Source organism: Doryrhamphus excisus, linkage group LG12 (assembly GCF_037039965.1).
Source record: "Doryrhamphus excisus strain RoL-2023G ecotype Guam linkage group LG12, RoL_Dexc_Guam_v1.1, whole genome shotgun sequence".
Taxonomy (NCBI): domain Eukaryota; kingdom Metazoa; phylum Chordata; class Actinopteri; order Syngnathiformes; family Syngnathidae; genus Doryrhamphus; species Doryrhamphus excisus.
The window spans coordinates 4,234,074-4,259,383 of record NC_136368.1 but is presented as its reverse complement, the minus strand read 5'-3'; the positions used below and the strand labels follow the sequence as shown (position 1 = coordinate 4,259,383).

General features: G+C 40.8%; 4 protein-coding genes across 14 annotated transcripts in view; all 4 read left to right on the top strand.

Annotated features, from left to right (window-relative positions):
- The window catches only part of adam23b (ADAM metallopeptidase domain 23b), a 44,317-nt gene extending 36,782 nt beyond the window's left edge, over window positions 1–7,535 (top strand). For 4 of the 6 annotated variants that reach the window (XM_078795497.1, XM_078795496.1, XM_078795490.1 and 1 more), the window contains one exon: window positions 2,493–5,196. In XM_078795497.1, coding sequence (XP_078651623.1) covers window positions 2,493–2,538 — 46 coding nt within the window. In that variant the 3' untranslated portion in view covers window positions 2,539–5,196. Of the gene's footprint in view, window positions 1–2,492; window positions 5,197–7,440 lie in introns of those variants that run through there. The other 2 variants (XM_078795494.1, XM_078795493.1) reach the window with 2 other exon arrangements.
- A 41-nt stretch (window positions 7,536–7,576) lies between these two features.
- LOC131135837 (protein FAM237A-like) lies at window positions 7,577–9,505 on the top strand. Its single transcript, XM_058082189.2, has 2 exons — window positions 7,577–8,025; window positions 9,242–9,505. Exons 1-2 carry the CDS (start codon window positions 7,659–7,661, stop codon window positions 9,343–9,345), a joined length of 471 nt encoding a protein of 156 aa, XP_057938172.2. The 5' UTR covers window positions 7,577–7,658; the 3' UTR covers window positions 9,346–9,505.
- Window positions 9,506–11,127: 1,622 nt separating this feature from the next.
- Window positions 11,128–17,538, top strand: casp10 (caspase 10, apoptosis-related cysteine peptidase). Of its 5 annotated transcripts, none has more exons than XM_058082186.2 (11): window positions 11,128–11,280; window positions 11,951–12,233; window positions 12,613–12,715; window positions 13,944–14,079; window positions 14,534–14,607; window positions 14,814–14,844; window positions 14,920–14,995; window positions 15,353–15,428; window positions 15,510–15,630; window positions 16,450–16,948; window positions 17,106–17,538. In XM_058082186.2, the coding sequence occupies exons 2-11, from the start codon at window positions 11,959–11,961 to the stop codon at window positions 17,269–17,271; spliced, it is 1,557 nt and encodes a 518-aa protein (XP_057938169.2). In that variant the 5' UTR covers window positions 11,128–11,280; window positions 11,951–11,958; the 3' UTR covers window positions 17,272–17,538. The 5 variants fall into 5 exon arrangements, with proteins under 5 accessions (XP_057938169.2, XP_057938168.2, XP_057938167.2 ...); XM_058082185.2 differs by having other exon boundaries at window positions 14,920–14,997; window positions 15,349–15,428; XM_058082184.2 differs by having other exon boundaries at window positions 14,920–15,018; window positions 15,352–15,428.
- Window positions 17,539–17,823: 285 nt separating this feature from the next.
- On the top strand, window positions 17,824–24,543 carry prkra (protein kinase, interferon-inducible double stranded RNA dependent activator). 2 transcript variants are annotated; one of them, XM_078795235.1, is made up of 7 exons: window positions 17,824–17,973; window positions 18,837–19,012; window positions 19,363–19,444; window positions 20,307–20,473; window positions 20,532–20,626; window positions 20,712–20,874; window positions 23,585–24,543. In XM_078795235.1, the coding sequence occupies exons 1-7, from the start codon at window positions 17,927–17,929 to the stop codon at window positions 23,650–23,652; spliced, it is 798 nt and encodes a 265-aa protein (XP_078651361.1). In that variant the 5' UTR covers window positions 17,824–17,926; the 3' UTR covers window positions 23,653–24,543. The 2 variants fall into 2 exon arrangements, with proteins under 2 accessions (XP_078651361.1, XP_057938171.2); XM_058082188.2 differs by lacking the exon at window positions 23,585–24,543 and adding an exon at window positions 22,038–23,034.
- Window positions 24,544–25,310: the final 767 nt, after the last annotated feature.

Genomic DNA, 25,310 nt, shown 5'->3' with positions numbered 1-25,310 from the left:
CACCCCTATAGTCACCTTTACGCTCCTATGATTCAACATAGGAAGACATACAAAGAGAAAATAAGACATGAATAAGACTTGTGCTTGTGTGTGTTGCTGTAAATGTGTTCCGGTACAAGGGGAGCCGAGTGGGGTGGCGGACAGGAAGCGACGTTGGGGGTTGAGAGTTGAGTTTCAGCTTTTTAATAGTAGTCTCTTTTAGGGGTTATTGTGCCTGTTTTGAAATCATCATTTTGAACGTGTCTTTTAAAAATGCCTTATATATCTTTACTCGTTTTCCCTATACGAAATAAGGTCAATCTAAGTCATCCATTTTAAAGAAAACAAAAGTATTAACAAAAAATTGTTTTAAGAGAATAATTATGAAGTGAAGAATGGATGGTGCTTATTGAGGAAGTTCTTTAATTGCTCGCACTCACAACTTTATTTGGCCCCATGGCACGTTATTTAGCAGTCACATTCAATAACAATCAGCTGAATATGGTCTATTAATATTTTTTAAATGCATATTTTAACAAACTTTACAGGCTTTTTGCCTAAATTTTTTTTTATTCAAGCATATTTCAAGCATAAAAATGGTTAAAAATCCAAATATAAGTGATTATATACTCTGATTTCTTTGCTCATACGCAAACTGTATGTGATTTTTTTTCATGCCGGTGGGAACAGCACAATTCCAATTTTTTCAAATACGACTCGGGCCCCATTCGTATGTGGATATAAATCCGAAATGTATGCAATGCGAATGGTCAGGTGGCATACATCCGACCGAGAGCCGTGTATTGCATATATACGTAGTTGTCTCCAACGTTTTCGTTTTTAATCTCCTGCATAAAATCCTTGAAATTGCCACAAACACGTTAAGGAGAGCACGCTAGTAACGACTTCATCGATACTGAAATATGAGTCTGAAATCAAAGTAGTGATACTTTTGATATGTCATTGCGTCCTTTGCTTTTTCTTAGCTTGGTTATAGTGGAAATCACCCCACTACCTCAATATATTCAAGGGTTTAAAATTCACGACTAAATGACTATATTGCCTGGTATTCTTTATGCTATAATTGTAATTGTAATGTTTCTGTAATACTGGGTGAGACACACAAGCACCAGACTTGACGAAGACAAGACAAAAAGCACAAGAATTCCTTGTAACTAAGCAAATCAAGCAAAAACTCAACTCTGAAAACCCCACATCACTTCCTGTCTGCCCCCCACTCGGCCTCCTAAACACATTTACAGCAACTATGAATATATTGTATTTATAAATAAGGAATCCAACTTTGGAGGAATTCACTTATCACATTTGGGTCTGGAACCAATTCAACTCAATAAGCGAGGGATTTCTAAATTTGGGCGAAAATTTTTCACCAAAAACGGGGGCGTCCGAAAAACTGAGGGTTAACGCTACTTTCATTGGAGGCTAACGTGCGTCCCTGAGGAAATTGTGTCGGACCTGAGAGGTTCCACTGTGTTACTGCATCACACACACGAACACAACATAAGACAACAACCAAGGTTTGTGAATGTAAACACATCTGGCAACTTGTGGCCAACATGGACCAGCCTTTTCCTTACTCCTCCTCAGCATTTGGAAGTCATTGAACTATTTTTTTTTATTCTAATACATTCATGCCCATCATCCACAATACTTATGTGACACATGGATATCAAACCATGAAACCATGGAGGTTTTTGGAGGTGTTTTAACCGCAGGCTTTGTAGGCGGAATAGGTGTGTCCCATTACGAGCATTAATGAGCTGTCTATTTTTTTAATCTGTTTTTATATCTTTAGAATGCACAGAAAATAATAATAATTTTTCTGACAATAAAGGCCATTACATCATCATCATCATTATTATTATTGATGATGATGATGATGGAATGGCCTGATGGAATAATAATAATAATAATAATAATAATAATAATAATAATAATAATAATAATAATAATAATAATAATAATAATAATAATACAATGATAATAATAAGTGGGCGGCACAGCGGTCAAGGGGTTAGACCTCACAGCTTGGAGACCAGGGTTCAATTCCACTCTCGGCCATCTCTTTGTGGAGTGTGAGGGGTAGGCATTTATAAGCTTTTGCTTCAGCCTACTCCTTTTTGGGCTTGTGATCAGATAGTTTTGAATGCAAATGTAAATAATGGAAAGTTATATTTTGATTGATGTAAGAAATGCACTGTAATGTTTCATTTATTTGCCTAAATAAAAATAAAATAAAATAAAATAAAATAAAATAAAATAAAATAAAATAAAATAAAATAAAATAAAATAAAATAAAATAAAAAGACGTGTTTTCAAGTCTCACATAGAGATTGTGGATGATGGGCGACATTTTAAAAACTGCACTGTTCCTTTCAGAATTCTAACAAAGGCTGAAGGGACGAGTGATGGCGGCTTGTCCATGTTGCACTGACCGGGTCCCGCACGCGACTGCAACCAAAACTAACACATGTTTCTTGTCTCCTCGTAAGAAATGTGAAGAAACGGCGGTACGACCCCAACGCCACAGCCATTTAAACCTGACGGGGGGGAGGGAAGGGAGCGAAGCCAATCACAGATGGACTCCTTCAAGGCTTCCTTAGTTCCCTGACAGCTGGACTGCACTTACTGCTGCTGACCTTTGGCATTAGATTTACTTGAATAATAATGACAAAAAAAATATATATAGTGGACATTTTAACAAATTCCATTGTAGTGACATTAGACGCGCAGCCTTTTAGCCTTTTCACATCACGCATAACACCCCCACCCTGATCTATACAATGACAGCTCCTCTATAGCGTCCTCCCTGTTTTGTACGGGAGTGGAGTTCATGCCACTCCCACACCCGGCATGATTGCCCACGCTCATTGCTGGCATGAAGAGCTCCTCCAAGGGGGGCTCTGCATGGCTACGTAATCTATGAATATACAGCAACAAGACCCATCCAAGAGAACGGAAAGCATCTCTTATGGTGGCGGTGGAGCTAAAACAACTGCATGTGAGGCAGGCCCATAAAAAGTCTTGTAAATACGTTGAGGATTTCAGGTTTGAAATGATTACCCTCATTTTTTTTTTTTTTTTTTTTTTTTTTTTACATTAGCATGTTTTCTAGCAGGCTATTGGAACACCGTAAATATGATTTTGGGGACGCAAGTTTCAGAGAAGCGTGTCAGCTCAAGCGAGATCAAAGTACTCTCCAGCGTGACTCAAAAAGCCAAAGAACCAATCACCATGAACATATGGATGTTGCACACAGAGCACTTTGCCCTCTGTCTGCCTCTCGTCGCCATGTGAGGCCATCAGGTCCCGGCACGCGGCACGCGGCACGCGGCACGCGGCACGCGGCACGCGGCACGCGGCACGCGGCACGCGGCACGCGACCAACCAGGGCTCACCCATCGACACCCACAACATCTGAAACTGAAACCCAGTTTAACGGAAACGCTGCATGCAATCACTACTGTATAGTGGGCTTATTATAATTCTATATGGGAGTCCCCTAGACGGCGTAAGAAAATATGCTACAAAAGTTAGGTGCATGTCCACAAAGTAAAACATTTAACTTTTATTTACTATGCAAAAAGAGATATTGCACAAACGTATGGGTAATCATGTCATCAAGACGGACGTGAAACGAGCAAAACATTCTGACGAGTGTCGTTTCCATTTCATCCTGTTTCATTTTGCTTCAAACGACAATAACAAAGAAGTGGAGAAAACAGCATAGACCAGCAACCAGCATGACCAGCATGACCAGCATATAATGTGTTTTCATGCTGGTATGCTGGTCTGGAGACCAGTGTAGCATAAGGAAGCTTAACCCTTAGATGCACGAGTGACCGAACCCTATACTAGAATCAATGCGTTTTTATGCCAATTTTGCCATTTTGGTATAATAATAATCACTTGTATGATATTTAGTATTATATTTAGGACCACATAAGAATGATTTCATGTTAGAAACTTTTTCACTTTTTTCCATCTTTGAAAAAGAAAATGACCCCGTACAACTATAGAAAATGTGAGGATCCATTGTGTGTTGCATAAAGGTAAGTTAAAAATGTGAACGGTATGATTTCAAAAATATGTTTTTTGAGGGATACTTGGAATATGAAATGATAACAATTTGTCATTACAAAGATATTTCAAGACAACAACCTGACCGTTTCATTTTTTACCCATTTATGGAAGGTTGGGGTAGAAACACAAAAACAAAAATTTCTTAAAATCTAGTTAAAAATGTGAACTGCATGATATCAAAAACATGTTTTTTGAGAAATACCCGGAATATGAAATGATGTGTAATTTTTCATTACAAAGATATATCAAGAAAACAACCTGACCGGGTCATTTTTGACCCACTTATGGAAGGTTGGGTAGTAACACAAAAACTAAAATGTCTTAAAATGGATAAAAGATAAGTTAAGAATCTGAACGGCATGATATCAAAAACATGTTTTTTGAGAAATACCTGGAATATGAAATGATAACAATTTTTTATTACGAAGATATTTCAAGAAAACAACCTGACCGGGTCATTTTTGACCCACTTATGGAAGGTTGGGGGTAGTAACACAAAAACAAAATTTTCTTAAAATCTATAAAAGATACGTTAAAAATGTGAACGGCATGATATCAAAAACATGTTTTTGGAGGAATACCTGGAATATGAAATTATAAATGTTTTTAATTCCGAAGATATTTCAAGAAAACAACCTGACCGGGTCATTTTTGACCCACTTATGGAAGGTTGGGGTAGGAACACAAAAACAAAAATTTCTTAAAATTTCTAATGGCAATGTCGATAAGGCTGTCAATGGAAGTGGTATCATCGTAAACTGACACGGACGCTAAGACCTGGTCTGGCATACCAGCACAAAAACACAACGTATGCTGGTAGCTGGTCGATGCTGTTTTTTTCCAGCAGGAGATTCATACTTCCGTGACAAATAAGCAAGACAGAGCACTTGTTGACATTTCTTTGTGTGCGTGTCGTCCCATATGATGTTTTTTTTTCCATCACACGTTCACACTAAACGGTGCCTGTACATACCGAGGCCTGACACGTGTCTTTGGTGCAGGGTCGTTCTTGTTTTTTTCCTCTCCCTGTAAGCCTCCCATTGTTTCCTGTCCTCTGCTGTCCTCTCACTGCATCATGTACACTTGAAATGGTGAATAAACAACTGACAAGTTTTACCTCTCCTTTTCTAATCTGTCTCGGGTGCTTTGCATGTTGGATGACTGATCGGATGACGCATATCTTCAACGTTTGCGTGGAAGTTTGGGGACAGAATATGACATCACATCTGTCACTACGAAGATAAGCTATCCAAAAATCAGTTGCTGACCCTGTCGTTCTTGTAGAGTTGAGCCGAATATGAACACTTTTTTATTTTTTCTGTTTTAGTTCAACAATAGTCCAACATTTTCATGATGTCTGTACAACTTGTATTGTTGTGACTTTATTTCCATAATACTTTGACTTTATTCTCTTAATATTCTAACTTTTTCCCAACATAATTTTCCTGGTTTTGGTTTGATTCTTATGACGCAACTTTTTTAAACTTCATTAATATTAAGACTTTCATGTAATTTTCCCATAAAATGACAACATTATTGTTGTAATATTTTACATTTAATATTTTACATATTATCTTTATTTTATTTTTTTTACTAATATCATAACTTTTTCTCAACTGAATTTACCAAAAAAATCAAACATCATTCTTTTTTTGTTTAATAATATTTGGAAAATCTTTTTTTAAAAAATATAATATATAAAATATTTCAACTTTATGCTATCAAATTATTACTTTTTTCTCACAAAATGAATTTTTTTGTCATTGTATTTTGACTTTATTCTTGTAACATCATTATGTTTTCTCACCTAATTTTCTAAAAATATATATTTTTAAATTTCTCATTTATTATTATTATTATTATTATTTTACCTTATATTATACCTTATTTTTTTGAGATTACAAAGGCTGCTCTATTGCAGGAAAATAAGAAAAGTAACATATAAAATAGAGGAAATTATCTGCCCCACTTATTCAAATTGTGATGCGATCGCATTGTTCACACATGCCTGCATCCACCGGGGGCTCCGCACACCTCGGCCTGCCTCCCCGCCTCTGCCGCCCCCATGAGCGCTCAAAGGCGGACATGCTTAGCTGTCCCTGGCCCCTCTCCATCCTGTCTAGTCTAGTCAACTTGAATTTATAAAAGTTATACATTCTCATAAATCATACAGACGTGATGATCAGTACTTAATAGCGTGGTCCTGACACACTTTATTCCTCAGTAGGATGAGGAAATTCACTTCTAAACACTTTGGAGGGTGGGGTTGCCTTTTTGTTGAATGACTGTGTACGAATGCCATCAGGAACATTAAAAGTCGGCATCTCACTGTGAAGATAATAACATCCGACAGACGCCTGACATTTCAGTAAAAGCACACAAATGGAGCTTGATCGGCATCCTGTCAGAACATGACAGATCTATTTAAAGACGCATGCAGAAAACTCTTAAACGCATCTTCATTCATGGAGTCATGAAAACAGGAATTGTAGGACCAGAAGGTTGTCATAAGACATGTTTTTAATTTTGGCATCTATTTGGTGAATCCATGAGTCACTGAAGTGGCTTTAAAGGTAAGAGGACTACCAAATTGTAATGCTGGATTTCTTTGTGTTTTTGCATTAAATAAATAAAATACATTTAAAATAAATATAATGTCCATCTATGCTTGCTGACTACTGTTGGAATGTGGTCAGGGATGGTGCTGCAACAAAATAGTTGTTCAGATACTGAATAAAGGGATGCTTTGTTTTAAGTGGTACTTAAGGTTGTTTTTTTATAAGATATTCAATAACCTGTTGTCTTAAAGGGGATTTATTATTATTTTTCCACTTTTCTGACCTATAAATGTAGTTCAAATGTCGTATTCTTGTGTTAAATGATGCCAAAGTTTCAGATAATGAGGTCTGCACATTTGTAAGTGAGCCCTGAAAGAAGTTTGGGATGACTCAAAACGCTCGGTTTTAAAAAGGCGTGGTAAAACTGCCTCTTTGTGATGTCACAGAGGGGCAGACTTCCTTATATGGTTCATAGTTAGGAACTGGACATGCCGTTGGGTTGAATAAAACAGAAAACACAAAGTTTTGGCAGGAAGCACAAATCAAAGGAATAGGTGCAGATTCTGGAAAATCTAAAAAGTTTTCTGTTCGGAGACCATAATTCAATACAAAGGGTCAAAAAATTAGCATAAAAGGTCCCTTTTAAGATATTTGTTATTCTTGAAAAAACTGTACAACTTTAAAATATAAATATTATTTTCAAGCAAAATATTATCAGCCTTGCAGCAGACAAATCAGAAGACAAATAATTGCTTCCTCTCGAGTGATTCAAGCAACGCTTTGGTCCTTCCTCCAGCAGGTACTAATGTTGCAGCCGCATATACTACTACATGATCGCTCACTTCAAAGTACTGAAAGGAACTTTAGATTGTGAACAACTTGCAAGCAATAGAGCAACACTGTGGTTCTTTTTCACGGTAAGTTCATCATTTTTAACTCATTTTTGCCTTTTTTGGCAAAGTACACACATTGTAATATATTTTATTTGAAATATCTTCTGGTATTGGTCAATTGCAGATGCCCCCCCTGGCACTGAACAAGCCGGCAGCCGCGGTGTTCGTTCTGAGCTGTGTGTGCGTCGCGCCTCTGCAGAGCCAGAAGGCGGGCCAGGTGGACCCCCTGTCGGTCCCCCGCGCCAACCCGCACTGCTGGGACTCGTCGTCGGCTCTGCTGCTGGAGATGCGCTTCCCCAGGGTCGCCGATACGGTGGCTTCCTTCTGGGACCTCATGGTGGTCCTCAGGTCGTCGGACAACAACAAGCACACGGCCCTCTTCTGGGACCTGGCCCGGGTCTTCTGGGACAACTATGTGGACTGCATCATGTCCAGGAGTCACGGCCTTGGACGCAGACACGTGACCCACGGCCCCTCCCTCAGCACCCACAGTGAGTGTCTGCACTTCATATCATTATGATAAAATCTAATTGAAAATATGCATGAGAATTCTATTACTATTATTATTATTTACTCCAACCTAATTCTTTCATTTGGAATTTAAAGTGTAAAGTTTTGTTTTGTGAATATAAAGAAATTGTATGACAAAAAGTACAATATCCAAAAATGCCAGATTAGGAATTACAAAAAAAACATTAAATAAAAGAAAACATTTAAAATCGATGAATATAATATCATAACTCTTTCTTACATCACTTCCAGCCATAATAATTATAACAATTACAATAGTATTATTGTTATTGTTGTGTAATATGATTACTGTGTTATTGTTGTTTGTATAAATAGTATTATGTATAATAATAATGATACTAATATAATGCTGTTGTGTTTATTGTTATTATTGTTGTATGCTATTATTATTAATTCTTAATGTTGTCTAATATTGTTATGATTAATGTGCATATTAATACGAATAAAGATAATTATGAATAATCATGAATAATATAGTTACCATAATTATTTTGTGTGTAGTAATATAACAATGATAAAAACAATACAAACCTTTATTTAAAGTTTAATTATATATAACAATGTATTATGTATTATTATGTATTATTATAAAAGATTATAAATATAAATTTATGTATATTAACAGTAATGATAATATAATAATATTGCTGCATATTTTTAATAACAATAATAATAATCTGTGTTGTGTAATATTATAATTATTGTGTATTATTATTATACATGAGTATGTTTTTGTTAGCATGATCAATATCACTATAATAATTACGGTGTCACTGATGTTCAGTGTTGACAATGATGATGATGATGATTACACATTAGTGGATATTTTTAAATATGATGGAGTGATATAGAGAACAACACATATTTTGATGAAAAAAAATATTATTAATTCAGCAAATGGTGATGCATGATGATAATATAACATTGCACTTTATGCAACCCATAGTAGTCTATCATCTGAAAATTAATATTTTAAAATGATTTTATTAAATCCTACATTTTTCAAATAGCACATATAAGGGAAAGTTTAAAACAAATTGAGCAGGACAGGATTTTGGATATAATAATTTGACAGCAATAATTGCATGTTGAGTTATATTAGACAATTAAGAACCTTTGCTACTGTTTGGTATGTGTGTGTGTGTGTGTGTGTGTGTGTGTGTCTTGCACCTCCAGAGTCCTTAAAGTTGAACAGCTCAGGAGCAAACTTGTGGCTGCGTCTTCGCTTCCGAGTGAGGAGCAAAGGTCACCTCAAAACCAGGAAGACAAAAACATCTTGAAAAACACACACTGCTTTGTAAATAAACACAAATTCTACTACACAATGCGCTGTTATGTGTTGTTTATTGACAGCTTAACAAAGACACTGTCAACAACAGTGTCACGGCCATCTTGTTTATTTATAGCAATTTGGAATCAATATGTGAAGCTAGGAGAATACACATCAAGTGTAAATTATATGTGTGGAGTACCCCAAGGGTCAATACTGGGACCAAAACCTTTCAACTTGTATGTTAATGATATCTGTAAAGTGATGAATAGCAGCACCCCCCCCACCCCTAGCAGGCCCGACTCCGACGCACACGCCCACCAACCCCTACACACCACCCAGGCCCCTGTCCCCACGAGCGAGACCAGGCCCCACCCCAACACACAGCCCGGTCCCTGTAGAAGCCACCACAGCGCAGCAACCCCAAGCTACCGGAGTACCCCAAGGGTCAATACTGGGACCAAAACCTTTCAACTTGTATGTTAATTACATCTGTAAAGTAATGAATAGCAGCCCACCCCCACCCCAGCAGGCCCGACCCCGAGGCGCATACTCACCAACCCCTACACACCACCCAGGCCCCTGTCCCCACGAGCGAGACCAGGCCCCACCCCAACACACACCCCAACATCCCTGTAGGAGCCGCCACAGCGCAGCAACCCCAAGCTACCGGCAGACTGCTGAAAGCCCGCCCCCAAAGGCACAGAGGTGCCCGCGACCCAGGACAGTCCAAGGGAAGTACCGCCAACCACGCCCCTAGGGCAATCCCCAGCATCAGCTAGTTCCAGCGGGACCCCCAGGAAGGCTAGGCAGACCAAATCATCCCGCAGCCCAGGCCACCCTGAGCGAGCCGCCACGCCCCAGCAGCCAGCGGGCGGGCCAATCGCGGGGTAGGCAGAAATCTCTCCGGTGCTCTGTTTCTGATCGGGATTGCCTCTCCATGACCCCTTGCTGGTCTCTTCAGGGGGGAGGATCTTGGGGTGTTGGCCTCGCTTTGCCCACACCTGGTGGTGGGAGCTGGGGCTTGCTGTGCGGGGCGGGGTTTACCGGGTGGTAGGAGGCAGTCCCTCTCCTTTTGTACATTCTCAGTGACAATTACACATACACATTCACACATATGCGCATATTTACGCACATATATATGTATATACACACCAACAGAAATATACATATCCATAGGCGCATCTATGATGTCTTTATGCTATCGGTATGCTATTATCACAGTAATAATGATGTCAAGCAGTGAGATTGTAGTCACTGCAATTGTATGGTTATAAATCTGTTTACTATCACAGTTCATGTCTTCATTATTACTGTTGCCACTGGTTGGTTTGACTGTTTCATTTCAGCGATATTTGATATCATATCACCCTTTGTAGCCATCATTGACATTTAACTGACCTCAGTTGAAAAGACAAATACTGATTGAAATGGCTGTGTAACTGAGTGTGTTGACAAAGAGAACTAAACTTGAATTTAAAGTATATTTGGTTTATTTATAGTTTTTTAGAGTCTGGCAGCAGAATGGATGGGTTTCACCTTTTATTGTCTAATTGGTGACACAGCCTGGACTGATTTGACGCTGCGTTCACGTGTCCCGGTATAGATGAGCATCCATGCACAAAATCCAACCTGCTTCGCATATCTTATGATATGTTATGATATCATATTTGGATGGATCCACCCATTCTAAAACAAAAGAGAATTTGTATACTAGTCGATAGTTTTAACATGTTGTTACATGTTACGACGCGTCACAAGTGGCGGGTTGCTTACCTCACGCCTGCTTCAGTATTTGCTTTCGCTTTCAGCTTCCCTATCAAAAAAATATTTCGGGGAAATCCACCATAAAAGACCAAGACCAAGTCCGTCTTGTCGGGGCGGTACAGGAAGTTTTCAGGTTTTGAGGACGACGGATACGCTATTGTGTCGGAGCTGCTAAAAGGTAAGCGTTACCGACAAACTTGTGGTTAGTTTGTCAATACTTTGATTTAAAAAAAAAAATGTCACGCGCATGTCTCGTTTCCACGAGACGTGCTGTACTGTATAGCAATGTTTTGGCTAGTTTTGAATTCAGTGAAATCAAGTCTGTGATGAATTCTATCTGACTTCAACTTTAGTTTGATACCTCGTTCACTACCCCCAATATTAAGGAAGTTAATAGAAGAGCAGAAGAGCATATTTTTTATGGGAAAATAGTACCTTTTGACGCTATCGCTGACAAAAGGTGAGTCAGGACAAAAGCTGAGATCGACCTACGGACCTTGGCAAGGACAACCGTACTACACAAGTCCTGTGGGCTTCACGGTGAGGGAGTGGTTTTCACGCAGGCCTCACGACTTGGAGACCCGAGTTCAATTCCACTCTCGGCCATCTCAGCGTAGAGTTTGCATGTGCATGCGTGGGTTTTCTCCGGGTACTTCCGAGTGATTCCTCCCACATTCCAAAAACATTTACATTAGAATATTCCAAATTTCCCCACTGAGGGACGAATAAAGGCATATCTTACATATTATTGGCAACAAAAAATTCAATGTAATAGTAGCTAATATTGTAGGGTGGTTGATTTATTTTTTTCATAGACCCCCCAACTTCACTCCCGTCATGTGTTTTAGTCCAGGTCATGGATTTCCAGAAGTTGCTTCTCCAGGCAGAAAAAGGCCTGAAGGAGGAGGATGTACAAGCGTTGGCGTTTCTTTGCCGTGAACTCCTCTCGTACCACTCAGCCTCAGTGAATTCGGCCAAAGAACTTTTCACCGAACTGCAGCTCCAAGGCTACCTGTCGGCTGAGAAACCTCACCTGCTCACTGAGCTCCTCCTCCTCATTCAACAACGCAGTCTTATCCGCGACTTGAACTTCCAACCATCTCTGACCACCAACCTCATCTCTCCTTTCAGGTGGGCTTAGAGATTAGCTTCAAGAGCTGTGTCCTGAATTGTCATCTTATTTAGATGAGCCTGTTATGCAAGGCAGGTAACAACAACAATATTGTAGAAAACCATCATTATTATGTACGGCAAACTGACGCATGTTTAACAAGACCCACAAAGTGTTTCTCAAGCCACACCTTGTTGTGCAATCACAAGCGTCATTTTAAGTAACGCTGCACTGGAAAGTTTTCAGTCGCCTTCAGTTGTGCACAAATGAAGTAAAAAATACTTTCAGTTCCCTTTTAAAGTTCATGTCGCAGAACTGATTGAAATAAATGCAACAGGAGTAACTACGTATAATTGAGGACCAGTCACCAACACTGATTTCTGTTTTCAAATGCTTCAGGAAGATGTTATACAACCTTTCAGTGGATATTGATGCCCAGGATTTGAGAAGTATGAAATTCTTGCTGTACCGAAGTCTTCCACGCATGAATCTGGACAAAATGGTGAGTGAACATTCTAGGGATGTCCCGATCCACATTTTTTGGCTTCCGATCCATTATGATTTTTTTTGTTTTGTAGTCTTGCCGATGCGATTTTTTTTAAAATAGTAATATGAAAGTGGACCTATTAGCCTTTTTCCACTTTTCTGACCGATAAATGTAGTTAGAATGTTGTATTCTTGTGTTCAACCATGCCAAAGCTTCAGATAATGAGGTTTGCGCATTTGGAAGTTAGCCCTAAAAGAATTTTGGGATGGCTCAAAACGCTTGGTTTCAAAAGGTGTGGTAAAACTGCCCCTTTGTGATGTCACAGAGGTGTGGACTTCCTTGTATGGGCGTGGCTGTAAGCCAGCAAAGCTCTCTGCCTTCCCTCAACCTCTGCTCCTCTGTTTACTTGCTAGCAATGGCTGAAGAAATGAAGAAAAATTTGCATTAAAGGTCCCCTTTTGGCTTTTATCACAAACAATGTGGACTTTAATATGGTTATGAAAAAATATAAAAATATGCAAACTCCACACAGAGATGCCCAAACAGAGATTTGAACCCTCAATCTCCTGACTTCTTCTACTGTATTTTTATTAGCAACTTGGCTTATACTGACCAACCAGGTTAGACGTTAGAAATATATACCATTTGTTTATAAGCAGGGGTTTTCAATGTCTTAAAGGGGACCTATTATGCCCGTTTTTCTGCCCTTTGTATTGAGTTGTGGACTCCTATAGAGCAGCTACACACAATAACCTTGTAGACCGTCCAGAATCTACACCTATTCCAGCTGTATTTCCTTGGATTTGTGCTTCACGCCAAAACAGTCTGTTTTAATTTAATCCGGGCACGCCCACTCTGCTGTGATTGGTCACAGTCCCAAACTACTTCCTGACTACAGCGAACAACACTTTATAATTTAGTGGGTATAGGAGTTGATAATAAATGATTAAAGTCTTTGGAAAGCTAATTGAGCTTTAGGCTAATTGAATTGAATTAGGCACTTGAGCGCCAGTAACACATGAGCACATGAGCTACTGGCTGAAGGCCCCTGAACTCACCACGCCTGCCCGACGAGGAACACTCAGAAATGTGAAAGGGCATAATAGGTCCCCTTTAACATTTCATAAGAAAATATGAACCTATCATCCATTCGCCTTTGTAGCCCCTTTTTGGTTAGCAAATGCAACTACTGTTAATAAGTCGATGCCTTAGCAATGACCCACTGTCACATTTGGTTCTGCAGTCAACACTGGAGGTCTTCTTGGAAATGGAGAAGATGGACAAACTGAGCGCAAACAACCTGACGGAACTGGAAAACCTCATTAAGACTGTCTGCCCAGTGTTGCAAGAAACAATCAAAAAGTATAAAGAATCTCAAGGTAAGAAAAATAAATGGCGAGTAAGCATCTTCATTTTGGGGTCGCCCCTGGCCTCCCATGTGATAAGATAAGATATGCCTTTATTCGTCCATCAGTGGGGAAATTTGCATTGCACAGCAGCAAGAGTACAGAATCAGTTAAGCAGTACAAAAATACACAATATAGAAAAATAAACCATATAAACAACCAAGTATTAACAAAATCAACAGTTTTACCCATAATTATATACAAATACAGTATGCAGATAATATGAAACGCGTTAATATGAGGCATTATAAAAAAAACTTCACATCGAACTTAATATATTGTATTTAAAGCCTTAATATTGCACGTGGAGGTTGATCAGATATTGCACAGTGAATGGAGTCTGGAGTAACTATACTGAATGTAAAAAACAAAGTATTGCACAGTATCCAAATATACAGTACACAGTATATTTGTCTTTGAATTCCAGTGAATTACCGCTGCCCTGTACCTGAGGTGGCGGGTCCACCACGAGACCAGCGATGGCCTGTTGAACAAAACCAGGTAGCCCATTATTATTAGTTTTAGTATTATTTCCATGACGTTATGGCGGCATTCCTGTAGCATCACTCGGTCTAAACTTTTGCACCAAATGCTATGCTGTGCATGATGTGTTTGAACAGTGAGAGAGTGTCACGGTTGTCATGACGATTGCATCACGGCGTGACGTCTTTTTTTTTTTTCTTTATCAATTCCTTTGTGTCTCACAGTCGTCCATGAACTCCAACAACACTTCAATAGGTGAGTGTCACATGGGAGTCACGTCATGACATCGCAGCTGAGCAGATGATTTCTTGCTTTTGAATGTGTTCCTAGACCATGCAGGTGAGGAACACGGTGAAGGCAACTATGAGGACCTGCCATGTAGACTGAGAGCACTGACGACTCAAGGAAGTAGCTGCTGCCAATCCAAATGTCATTATAAGTCTCTTTTTTTTGTTCAATTCCTCTGCAGAAAATACTGTAGAACTTGTAAAAGTTTAGACCAAAGGTCTCAAACGTAACGTAACTGGGTGCTGCATGCTGGGACCCTTCCTAGCATGCCTTGAGGCACATGTTTTGTCACGCCAGAGCAGGGAGCAGCATACATGTGCCTATATTTATACCACTCTATAAAGGGCGGATCAAGGTTATGTCCTTCCTTCCAAAACTAATGTAGAATTTTTTGGGTGTTGCACTTTTGAGGTTCCACTGTTGCAGAGTGTTAGATGTTCCTATCAACCTTGTGATGATCTGACCCCACAGCAGGTAGTGAAGTTCAGCCCACAAGCGATACCACCTCTGTAAAGACTGACCCGCAAGCTTCACTAAACACAAGTGACGAGGTGTGTGGTTGTTGCGTCTAACATACATTTTGACTGATTCTTTTATTATTGAATAGTTTTATTAACTGTTTGTTTCTGTAGGGTGATATCGAAACATATTCCATGGATGCAGAAAAGCGTGGATTCTGCCTCATCATCAACAACTACGACTTCAAACTAACTAAGTTCCTCAGGCAGCGGGAGGGAACCAACATTGATGAATGTAGGTTGGTGGTCGAGTGAAGAATTAACTTATAGTACAGTCATCACTTCAAATCCGCACTATCCCTAATTCATAAATCATACTGTTTCATTGCTGACTATAGCTGCTTACCTGTTAAAAATATGCTTATTTTAGCATTTTTTTAATTTTAATTAGCTACAATCGCACATATACAGGTGAAAAGTTCTGTGTGGAGTTTGCATGTTCTCCCCGTGCATGCATGGGTTTTCTCCGGGTACTTTGGTTTCCTCCCACATTCCAAAAACATGCTCCAAATTGTTCATCCCTTTGATGTGGGGGTCCGCCCGTCTGTCGGAGTCGGGGGGCCCGGTGCTGGTCCCCCGATGGCACGGCCTGCGGCTCCTCCAAGTGTGGACGGCCCCAAAGGTGGCGTTTCCTTGATCCTCAGTGCCATGCCATGTCTGTTTAATGTGTGTGATTGTGGGTGGATGTGTGTGTCTAGTATGGGAGGGGCTTTCTTAGTAGTTGTTCTTCCTTTTAATTGTGGTAATTGTTCCTAATTCTGTAAAAATGCTCTACAAATAAAGTTGATTTGATTTGATTTGATAGGTATAAATGTGAGTGTGAATGGTTGTTTGTCTATATGTGCCCTGTGATTGGCTGGCCACCAGTCCAGGGTGTACCCCGCCTCTGTCCTAAAGGCAGCTAGGATAGGCTCCAGCACCCCCGCGACCCTCGTAAGGATAAGTGATAGAAAATGAATGAATGAAGTTTAATATGTGTTTTCCCTTTCTAAATAAATTCTATGTAAATGTGAAGTCATGTGACAGGATTGTCATTCTGTGTGTCTCCCTCCAGCTTGTTTGGAGAAGGTGTTCCAGTGGCTGGGCTTTGAGGTTCTGATAGAGCATGACTGCAGCGCGGACAGGATGCTATCTCTCATTCAGGGCTTGAGCACAATGGACCACAGTAAGATGGACTGCCTGGTGTGCTGCGTCCTCAGCCACGGCCTGGAAAAAGCCGTGTACGGTGTGGATGGAAGCACCGTCACACTTGAGGAGCTGAAGCAGCCCTTGAATGCGTCTCGGTGCCGTTCCTTAGCAGGAAAGCCCAAACTGTTTTTCATCCAGGCATGCCAGGGCACCAAGGAGCAGACCCCCGTTTGTGTGCAGAATGACGGCCCTATAAAAGGGAGCCTAATGCATGATGCTAGAAAGATGAAACAATCCATCCCGTCTGATGCAGACTTCCTGCTGGCATTGGCCTCTGTGCCGCTTTATGTTTCTTTTAGAGATAAGGAACGCGGCACTTGGTTTATTCAGTCTTTGTGCCAAAACCTGATCAAGATGGTGCCCAGGTACGTTACACATGAGAACACTGACCGCACATGTCATTGCTTAGACTAGGATCCAATAAGATAAATGTGACCGCTGTATATATATATATATATATATATCTACATATGTTCTTAGTTCAATTCACTATCTGAACAATGTTTTGGTTTTGGGTTACAGAAAATGTGACCTCATGTCTATCCTGACCAAAGTGAATGCCGACGTCAGCCAGAAGACGGACCATACAGGCACCAAGAAGCAAATGCCTCAACCAGCCTTCTCGCTCAGAAAGAAAGTCATCTTTCCAGTTCCCCAGCGTGATCCCCCTAAGCTGCCAAATGTTTGACCTATACCTCCATGTATGAAAAAAAACACCTCAGGGACGTTTACTACCGATCACATTCACCACCTCGTCCAAATGTGTTTGTTATATTGTCATGCTGAATGCTGTTAACAGTGTTTTTTCTGATTGTTACCCATGATATTCCATAACTGAACACTCCAGTTGTTTTAATAATATTCATTGTCATGAGATTTGTTGTAATGAGCTCTAACACTGTATTTCATTATCATTGATGTATTTTAACAATGGGATTTAAACTGTAAACCTTTATACTTTTTACCTATTGTTTCACTTTCAGTTTGATATACACAAAGTAGCATTCTTTTTATTTTAATAATTTGTTTTAATTTAATCATTAGTCCAATATAGATGAAATGTTCTGTAATATCGTAAATTGGCGATAGCCAACAGCAGGGGGCGCCGAACAATGTGGCGCCAACATGTGAAAACACGTGACCCGTGTTTACCCGGATGTTGATATCACTACTGCAAGTGCTTTTCCGGTTGGAACTCAACGTATTGTTTTTTGTTTTTTTTTTAGTATTTTCCTCATGTTTTTTTCATATTTGCAATAACTCTGCTGGGTTGCCGGATTGATATACCTTCTTAGATATTCTCCATTATTCATGGAATAACTTCACCCGAAGAAAGCACAAACATGTCTCAGGAAATGTACCAGTCAGGCGTCACCTCTGGCGACTCCAGGTTTGTCGTTTTGTATGCCAAAAAATAAAGATTATATATTTTATGTTAAAGTCAAACACTGATGTGCTCAAATGTACCCAAGCGAATCACTTAAGTTACGCAGTTTAGTGAAAACAAATTAGCATTAGCTTGTTCTGGCGATCTTCTTCTTTCGCTTTGGGCTTTTCCCTTCAGGGGTCGCCACAGCACATCAATCTCCTCCATCAAAGCCTGTCTTCTGCATCTGTCTCATCTATCTATTGTATACATTTTAATTTTACCTGAAACTCTTCTATCACACTAACACTTTTCTCCACTCGTTCCATACTCACCTCCTTTTCACAATCTCCATTGGTAAAATGCTAAGCTAAAATAGCTAACCTAGCTTGACGATTAGCCAACACACACTGTGATGACGTCACCGCCGAGTAATTACTCCAGGTTTTGACAGGCAGTAATTCATTCTTTTTCTATGCTGCTTATCCTCACGAGGGTCGCGGGGGTGCTGGAGCCTATCCCAGTTGTCTTCGGGCGAGAGGCGGGGTACACCCTGGACTGGTGGCCAGCCAATCACAGGGCACATATAGACAAACAACCATTCACACTCACATTCATACCTATGGACAATTTGGAGTGGCCAATTAACCTAGCATGTTTTTGGAATGTGGGAGAAATCCCACGCATGCACAGGGAGAACATGCAAACTCCACACAGAGATGGCCGAGGGTGGAATTGAACTCGGGTCTCCTTGCTGTGTGAGGCCTGCACGCTAACCACAATCTTCTACTTTCCCCCTAAATAACCCTTCATTTTTGGCCTGGCGAGATTGAGCAGACCTTAAATGAAGCACAGTGATGACATTGCAACTTTGTGACTCCACACAGCCCCATAAAAGATGAGGTTCCTGGGACCAATGCCGGCAAGACGCCTATCCAGATCCTGCACGAGTACGGGGCCAGAAGTGGCAAAATTCCCGCCTACTTGATGGAGAAAGCCGAAGGGGAAGCCCACCAGCCCAGCTTCGTCTTCAGTGTGACGGTGGGAGATGTTTGCTGCCAAGGTGAGCCAAACAGGTGTTAGTCCCTAGGTTCAGTGAAAAAAGCACCGAATGGACAGAGTTACGAGTGCACCTGAACTCCTCACACCGCAGTCAGAGCAGAAAGGAATGAGATCATAAAGTTACATTATTAGATTATTTTTTGCATTAAGAGTGTTTAATCTTTTTAATTTATATTTGTGTTCCAATTCCTGCAGGGTGAAAACCTGTCATGTGTGTGCATGTCAGGAGAAGAGAGTTTGTTTTTCCCCCAAAATGAGGCTTATTTTTGTACTTCGGGTTGCTGCTTTATTATGTTTATGAAACATATTGAAGATGGTGTATGGTGTTACTCATGTGTGTTGTTATTCCAGGGGAAGGCCCGAGTAAGAAGGCGGCCAAACACATGGCTGCAGAGGCTGCACTGAACATACTGCAAGCCGACGTGGCGGCTACGTAAGCAGCTCTGAAATTACCATTTACCCTTACGACTTTAAACATACTCATAAAACATAACAATATGAACAAAACATGAGTACAAACCAGGCTGCACAGCGGTAGAGTGGTTAGCGTGCAGACCTCACAGCTTGGAGACCAGGGTTCAATTCCACCCTGGAGTTTGCATGTTCTCCCCGTGCATGCGTGGGTTTTCTCCGGGTACTCCGGTTTCCTCCCACATTCCAAAAACATGCTAGGTTAATTGGCTACTCCAAATTGTCCATAGGTATGAATGTGAGTGTGAATGGTTGTTTGTCTATATGTGCCCTGTGATTGGCTGGCCACCAGTCCAGGGTGTACCCCGCCTCTCGCCCGAAGACAGCTGGGATAGGCTCCAGCACCCCCGCGACCCTTGTGAGGATAAGCAGTAGAAAATGAATGAATGAAGTACAAACCAGGCTGCACAGCGGTCGAGTGGTTAGCGTGCAGACCTCACCGCTAGGAGACCAGGGTTCAATTCCACCCTCGGCCATCTCTGTGTGGAGTTTGCATGATCTCCCTGTGCATCCCGGGTTTTCTCCGGGTGATCGGCGACTCCAAATTGTCCATAGGTATGAATGTGAGTGTGAATGGTTGTTTGTCTATATGTGCCCTGTGATTGGCTGGCCACCAGTCCAGGGTGTACCCCGCCTCTCGCCCAAAGACAGCTGGGATAGGCTCCAGCACCCCCGCGACCCTTGTGAGGATAAGCGGTAGAAAATGAATGAATGAATGAAGTACAAACCATGCAACTTTGCCCCGTAGTAGTAGTAGTAGTAGTAGTAGTAGTACTTAACAAATGTGTGATTTCTGTTCTTTGAGGTTGATGTTGATCTTACAGGAACGGGGATGCAGTTGAAACTAATCCCAACTCGGTGGGGACGCTGCAGGAACTGGCCTTGCAGCGAGGCTGGCGTCTGCCCGAGTACACGGTCTTAAGGGAGGCCGGTCCACTACACAGGCCACAATTCACTATGACCTGCAGGCTGGAGTCTCTGTCAGAAACAGGTAGACATTTGCACCATTTGCACCTTTACATCCTCATCAATTGTTCACGACCGTCCAGCAATAGGAAGCTCCAAAAAAGCAGCAAAGAAGGCAGCAGCAGAGAAGATGATGGAGAAGCTTCAGGCTCTGTCAGGATCCTCGGAAATCACCTGGGTGGGTGCGCCACGTCACTTACGCTACATCAAGATCAGATCCTACGCCGCAACTTTGGTGTGACGCTTTGTGTCTTATTTGATAGACTCCCAAACCGAGGGTGCAGTTTGAAGACCTCAGGAACTCCACGGCAGAGATCATCTCCTCACTGAGGAGGAACCCGCTCAGCATCCCCAACACTGACTACATCCAGCTGATGTCGGAGCTGTCCAAGGAGCAAAGCTTTGCTGTGGCCTACTTGGATATCGGTGAGTAAACACAGAAACAATGACATGACCCGTAGTAGTAGTAGTAGTAGTAGTAGTAGTAGTAGTAGTAGTAGTCGTAGTAGTACTTGACAAATGTGTGATTTGACGGGCATACTTTTTTCACCTGGTACAATTTCTATTTTTAATGTCTGGGATCCCAAGAAGATAAAAAAAAAGTCTCCTTGCAAAAACGGCTATACAAACATCCATTCATTCATTTTCTATGCCGCTTATGCTGGAGCCTATCCCAGCTGTCTTCGAGAGAGAGGCGGGGTACACCCTGGACTGGTTGCCAGCCAATCACAGGGCACATATAGACAAACAATTCAAAACACAAAATTAAAGTAAATATTATTATTTCAACCCGGGCTGCATGGCGGTCAAGTGGTTAGCGCGCAGACCTCACAGCTAGGAGACCGGGGTTCAATTCCAGGGCACACTTGATAGAATGAAAATGAAATGAAAAATGATCTTTATTGTACGCTGGAGATGCAGTATATCAAGGAGGAGCTTTTTGTTTGTGTGCTACTTCCTGGTGACGGCGTTTACCAACGGGTGGTCATCAAACCAAGCGCCTCTCTCACTCACGGTGCGACAAGTAACACATGTGGAACACACAAAATATTTTCCTCATTAGAGCATAGAAAACCTGTTTATTACTTTCTAAATACGATTTTTTAACATTTTTGGTACGGCGGTCGAGTGGTTAGCTCGCAGACCTCACAGCTAGGAGACCGGGGTTCAATTCCACCCTCGGCCATCTCTGTGTGGAGTTTGCATGTTCTCCCCGTGCATGTGTGGGTTTTCTCCAGGTATTCCGGTTTCCTCCCACATTCCAAAAACATGCTAGGTTTAATTGGCGACTCCAAATTGTCCATAGGTATGAATGTGAGTGTGAATGGTTGTTTGTCTATATGTGCCCTGTGATTGGCTGGCCACCAGTCCAGGGTGTACCCCGCCTCTCGCCCGAAGACAGCTGGGATAGGCTCCAGCACCCCCTCGTGAGGAAAAAGCGATAGAAAATGAATGAATTATTTTAACTCTTTAAATGTAAAAAAAAAAAAACATTTTTGTGGAAACGGGATATTTGACTTAACCTGCTCGTTTCCATGGTAACCAAGCCGCTCGACACTTCTTCCGCCCCGCGCGGCTGTGCTTTGTAGATGAGCTGACGGCCAACGGTCAGTACCAGTGCCTGGCCGAGCTGTCCACGTCCCCCGTCACCGTGTGTCACGGCACAGGGATCTCGCACAGCAACGCGCACAACGCCGCCGCGCACAGCGCCCTCCAGTACATCAAGATCATCGCCTCCAACAAGTAAAAGCCAACCTTCGTTTTTAGCATCGGATCAGGGTGGCGCTGTACTAAGCGAGTCGTCCGGTCTTCATATTGTGGACTTTGTGCTGCGTTCCTGTGGATGTACGCAGCTTGTGTGTCAGTGTGTCGAGTTTTAACTGATTCATTTTATGTAAATATGTGGATTTGACACTTTTTTTGTAGTTTTCGGCATATGAATTATAATACAGGCCGGTTCGGGACATGTGGAGTCACAGTATAGTTGTTATATTACCGTATTTTCCGGACTATAAGTCGCACTTTTTTTCATAGGACAGTTTACAATTGAATTCAAACAGGAGTCGATACAAACAATTGCAATGCCAGCACTGGAGAGACTGATTAAGTAGCCAACAAAGCTTCTTCCATCTTGCACTCCAGTCCTTCCCTTACTTGTCAACAAGACCCCAAGATATGAACTCCTCCACCTGGGGCCGAAGACCTCACTCCCAAAAACCTTCACACTCTGCTGTGAAACCGCTCCAGAAAACACTGAAGGTCAGAGCTTGATGCCATCAGGACCACATCATACGTTTCGAAGGACCCCCAAACCGGACACCCTCAATACCTAGAAATTCGACTGCCATATATACGTGTATATGCTGCTACCTGTTTGCTACCTTGCCAGATTGTTGCCAATTTAAGGACTTTGTTGTAATTTTTAGTGAGTCATCAAACCTCTCCAGAAACCGTTTCACAAAAGCAACTCATAACTAGCTTAGCGATGAGATTGACATGAAAGTATGTATCGCTCTACTCAACGAGCAGCGGGTCCTGCTGTGGGCTCGTCCCCATCTAACAGCACTCACAAGCAGCTCCAATAAAAAAACAAAACAAAAAAAAAACATACGCTTTTCATGTTTGTTTTTTTTCTTTACTCAAGAAAAATTATGCTAAATTGCTGATTACTCCTCAAATAGACATAAGCATCTTGCATCTTCACACGTCTTTATCTCATGTATGAAGCCAGAAAATCCTAAAAACAAAAAGCTGCATATATATGTCAGCGTGACTATTTTATGCCACTGGTGTCCTCTAGCAAAGTTATTTTAAAAATATTCCATTTTCCTCCATAGAAGCTTCAGAACATACAAAAATATCACGTTGGGCAAATAAAGCACTCAGTCATGGTCCTGTTTTATTAATACGAGCACTATGTAGCAGCAGTGTACAGTGTTCATGGAAAGATATGTACTTGGTTTCAATTGCACTTTTTAAAAGGTACCAACAGGAGCCAACACGGTCCACGACAAAGTCCAAATGAGAAGATGGAACCTTTCTGTAAGGCATCTGCAACAATCATTGACAGTCTACACATGCATGTGGAACTTTTTATGTTTTTCCTCTTTTTTTTAATTTTTTTTTTTCTCCATAGGCGAGTCAAGATGGCCACTTCTGCTGCTGCGTGGTGATATTTACAGTGATGACCAAGCCGTCTATTGATTGGTTGGACTGGTAGCACAGGTAAAAGCTTTATTATCATCCCTATGCAAGTGTGCAGTGTCTATATAATAAATGGCAGAACCTCTTACCTCTTTTAGTAGTGTGTGTTATTAAATGCATTAAGGCACAGCAAGTGAAACTGTTGGTTGTGTGCAGAAAAAAAGGTAGAAATATGACAGCAAAGCAGATAAACCGTGTACACTGGATGCATATTTATGGCATGTGTGGGACAAAATACACTGACAAACTTCCGGGACTGAAGAAGGCGTCGCTGGTAGTTTACATCAGTTGCTACTTTATGTTATTTATTCAGCGTTAAAGCGTCACAATCCCAGTCTTGTAGCTTGGAAGCTGCATTTTCTTACACTGACCAGCAGGTGGTGCTGCTGCCCCCACCCAGGATTGAGAAGCTGACTGAATGCAAAACTACATGGACTGAAGTAGTCTTAAGTAGGGGTGGCCAAACCTTTGACCCCGGGGGCCACAGTGAAAAATGAAAGGATGCAAATTTCAACAAATATTTGTGAAAATTTTTCTTCATATTAAAAATAGTTTCTTTTTTTTTGCTCAATATTTTCATTTTATTCTGGTAAAGTTAGATCCTTTCCCCATGTAATATTATGTTTTTATTCCTATAATATTACTTTGTCACAACCTAATTTTCCCAAAAATACTGGAAAAAAACTCTCATAAAATACAGACAAAATGACATTATTTTTACTCATAATATTGTAAATTTAATCCCGTGTTTCCTCATTAGAATATGACTTTTCCTAACATTTTTTCACAGCTTTCTTTCTTATAAAGTTTCATCAAGTAATGACCTTATTCACATAATATTTTATTATAATGTTTATATCATATTTTAATATTTCTAAACATGGCAACTTTTTTCACAACCTAATTTTCCAAAAATTACTAGAAAAAAAACCCTCATAAAATACAGACAAAATGACATTATTTTTACTCATAATATTGTAAATTTAATCCCGTGTTTCCTCATTAGAATATGACTTTTCCCAACATTTTTTCACAGCTTTCTTGAGGGTTTTCATCTTATAAAGTTTCATCAAGCAATGACCTTATTCACATAATATTTTATTATAATGTTTATATAATATTTTAATATTTCTAAACATGGCAACTTTTTTCACAACCTAATTTTCCCTAAATTACAATTTTACTTAGTTTTGTTTCTTCCATGAAGTTATTCTTGTAAAATTACCACTTTAACTTTATTCTTGTAAAATGACTAAATGACCAATAAAAAAACAGCAGGAGTGGCCCCCGGGCTGCACCTTGGACACCCCTGAGTTAAAGCTTCCAACAAGCATCCAGTGCGGAAGGAACTCTTTTCTGTGGACCAGGTCTAGTTTGGTTGCTGAGGACTTGACTGCCATCCTTTGAGATGATCTAGTATGAATGTGGTTGTATGTGTGTTGTATTTTAGACCTACCAGTTGACAATCACTTATCTAGAAGATAGATCTTCTCAGAGAACGTCTCCCGGGTCAACATCAACATGAGGTTCTTCATGTTTTTTTATTGATAAAATAGACAATATTTGTGTCTGTGGAGTGTTTTGTCCTACTGTATACAGTGGATCTCCGCTTTTCGCAGCACAGTTATTCCTCGCCACTTTGTGCTTCGAATTTTGTG

Excerpts from the sequence above, each read along its gene's own strand:
- LOC131135837 (XM_058082189.2), top strand. The coding sequence starts at position 7,659 with ATGCCCCCCCTGGCACTGAACAAGCCGGCAGCCGCGGTGTTCGTTCTG. Across the intron at positions 8,026-9,241 it reads CCCCTCCCTCAGCACCCACA|AGTCCTTAAAGTTGAACAGC; the intron begins GTGAGTGTCTGC and ends TTGCACCTCCAG.
- casp10 (XM_078795233.1), top strand. The coding sequence starts at position 11,959 with ATGGATTTCCAGAAGTTGCTTCTCCAGGCAGAAAAAGGCCTGAAGGAG. Across the intron at positions 14,608-14,813 it reads GGCCTGTTGAACAAAACCAG|TCGTCCATGAACTCCAACAA; the intron begins GTAGCCCATTAT and ends TGTGTCTCACAG. Across the intron at positions 15,631-16,449 it reads GGGAACCAACATTGATGAAT|CTTGTTTGGAGAAGGTGTTC; the intron begins GTAGGTTGGTGG and ends GTCTCCCTCCAG.
- prkra (XM_058082188.2), top strand. The coding sequence starts at position 17,927 with ATGTCTCAGGAAATGTACCAGTCAGGCGTCACCTCTGGCGACTCCAG. Across the intron at positions 19,445-20,306 it reads CAAGCCGACGTGGCGGCTAC|GAACGGGGATGCAGTTGAAA; the intron begins GTAAGCAGCTCT and ends TTGATCTTACAG. Across the intron at positions 20,627-20,711 it reads GATCCTCGGAAATCACCTGG|ACTCCCAAACCGAGGGTGCA; the intron begins GTGGGTGCGCCA and ends CTTATTTGATAG.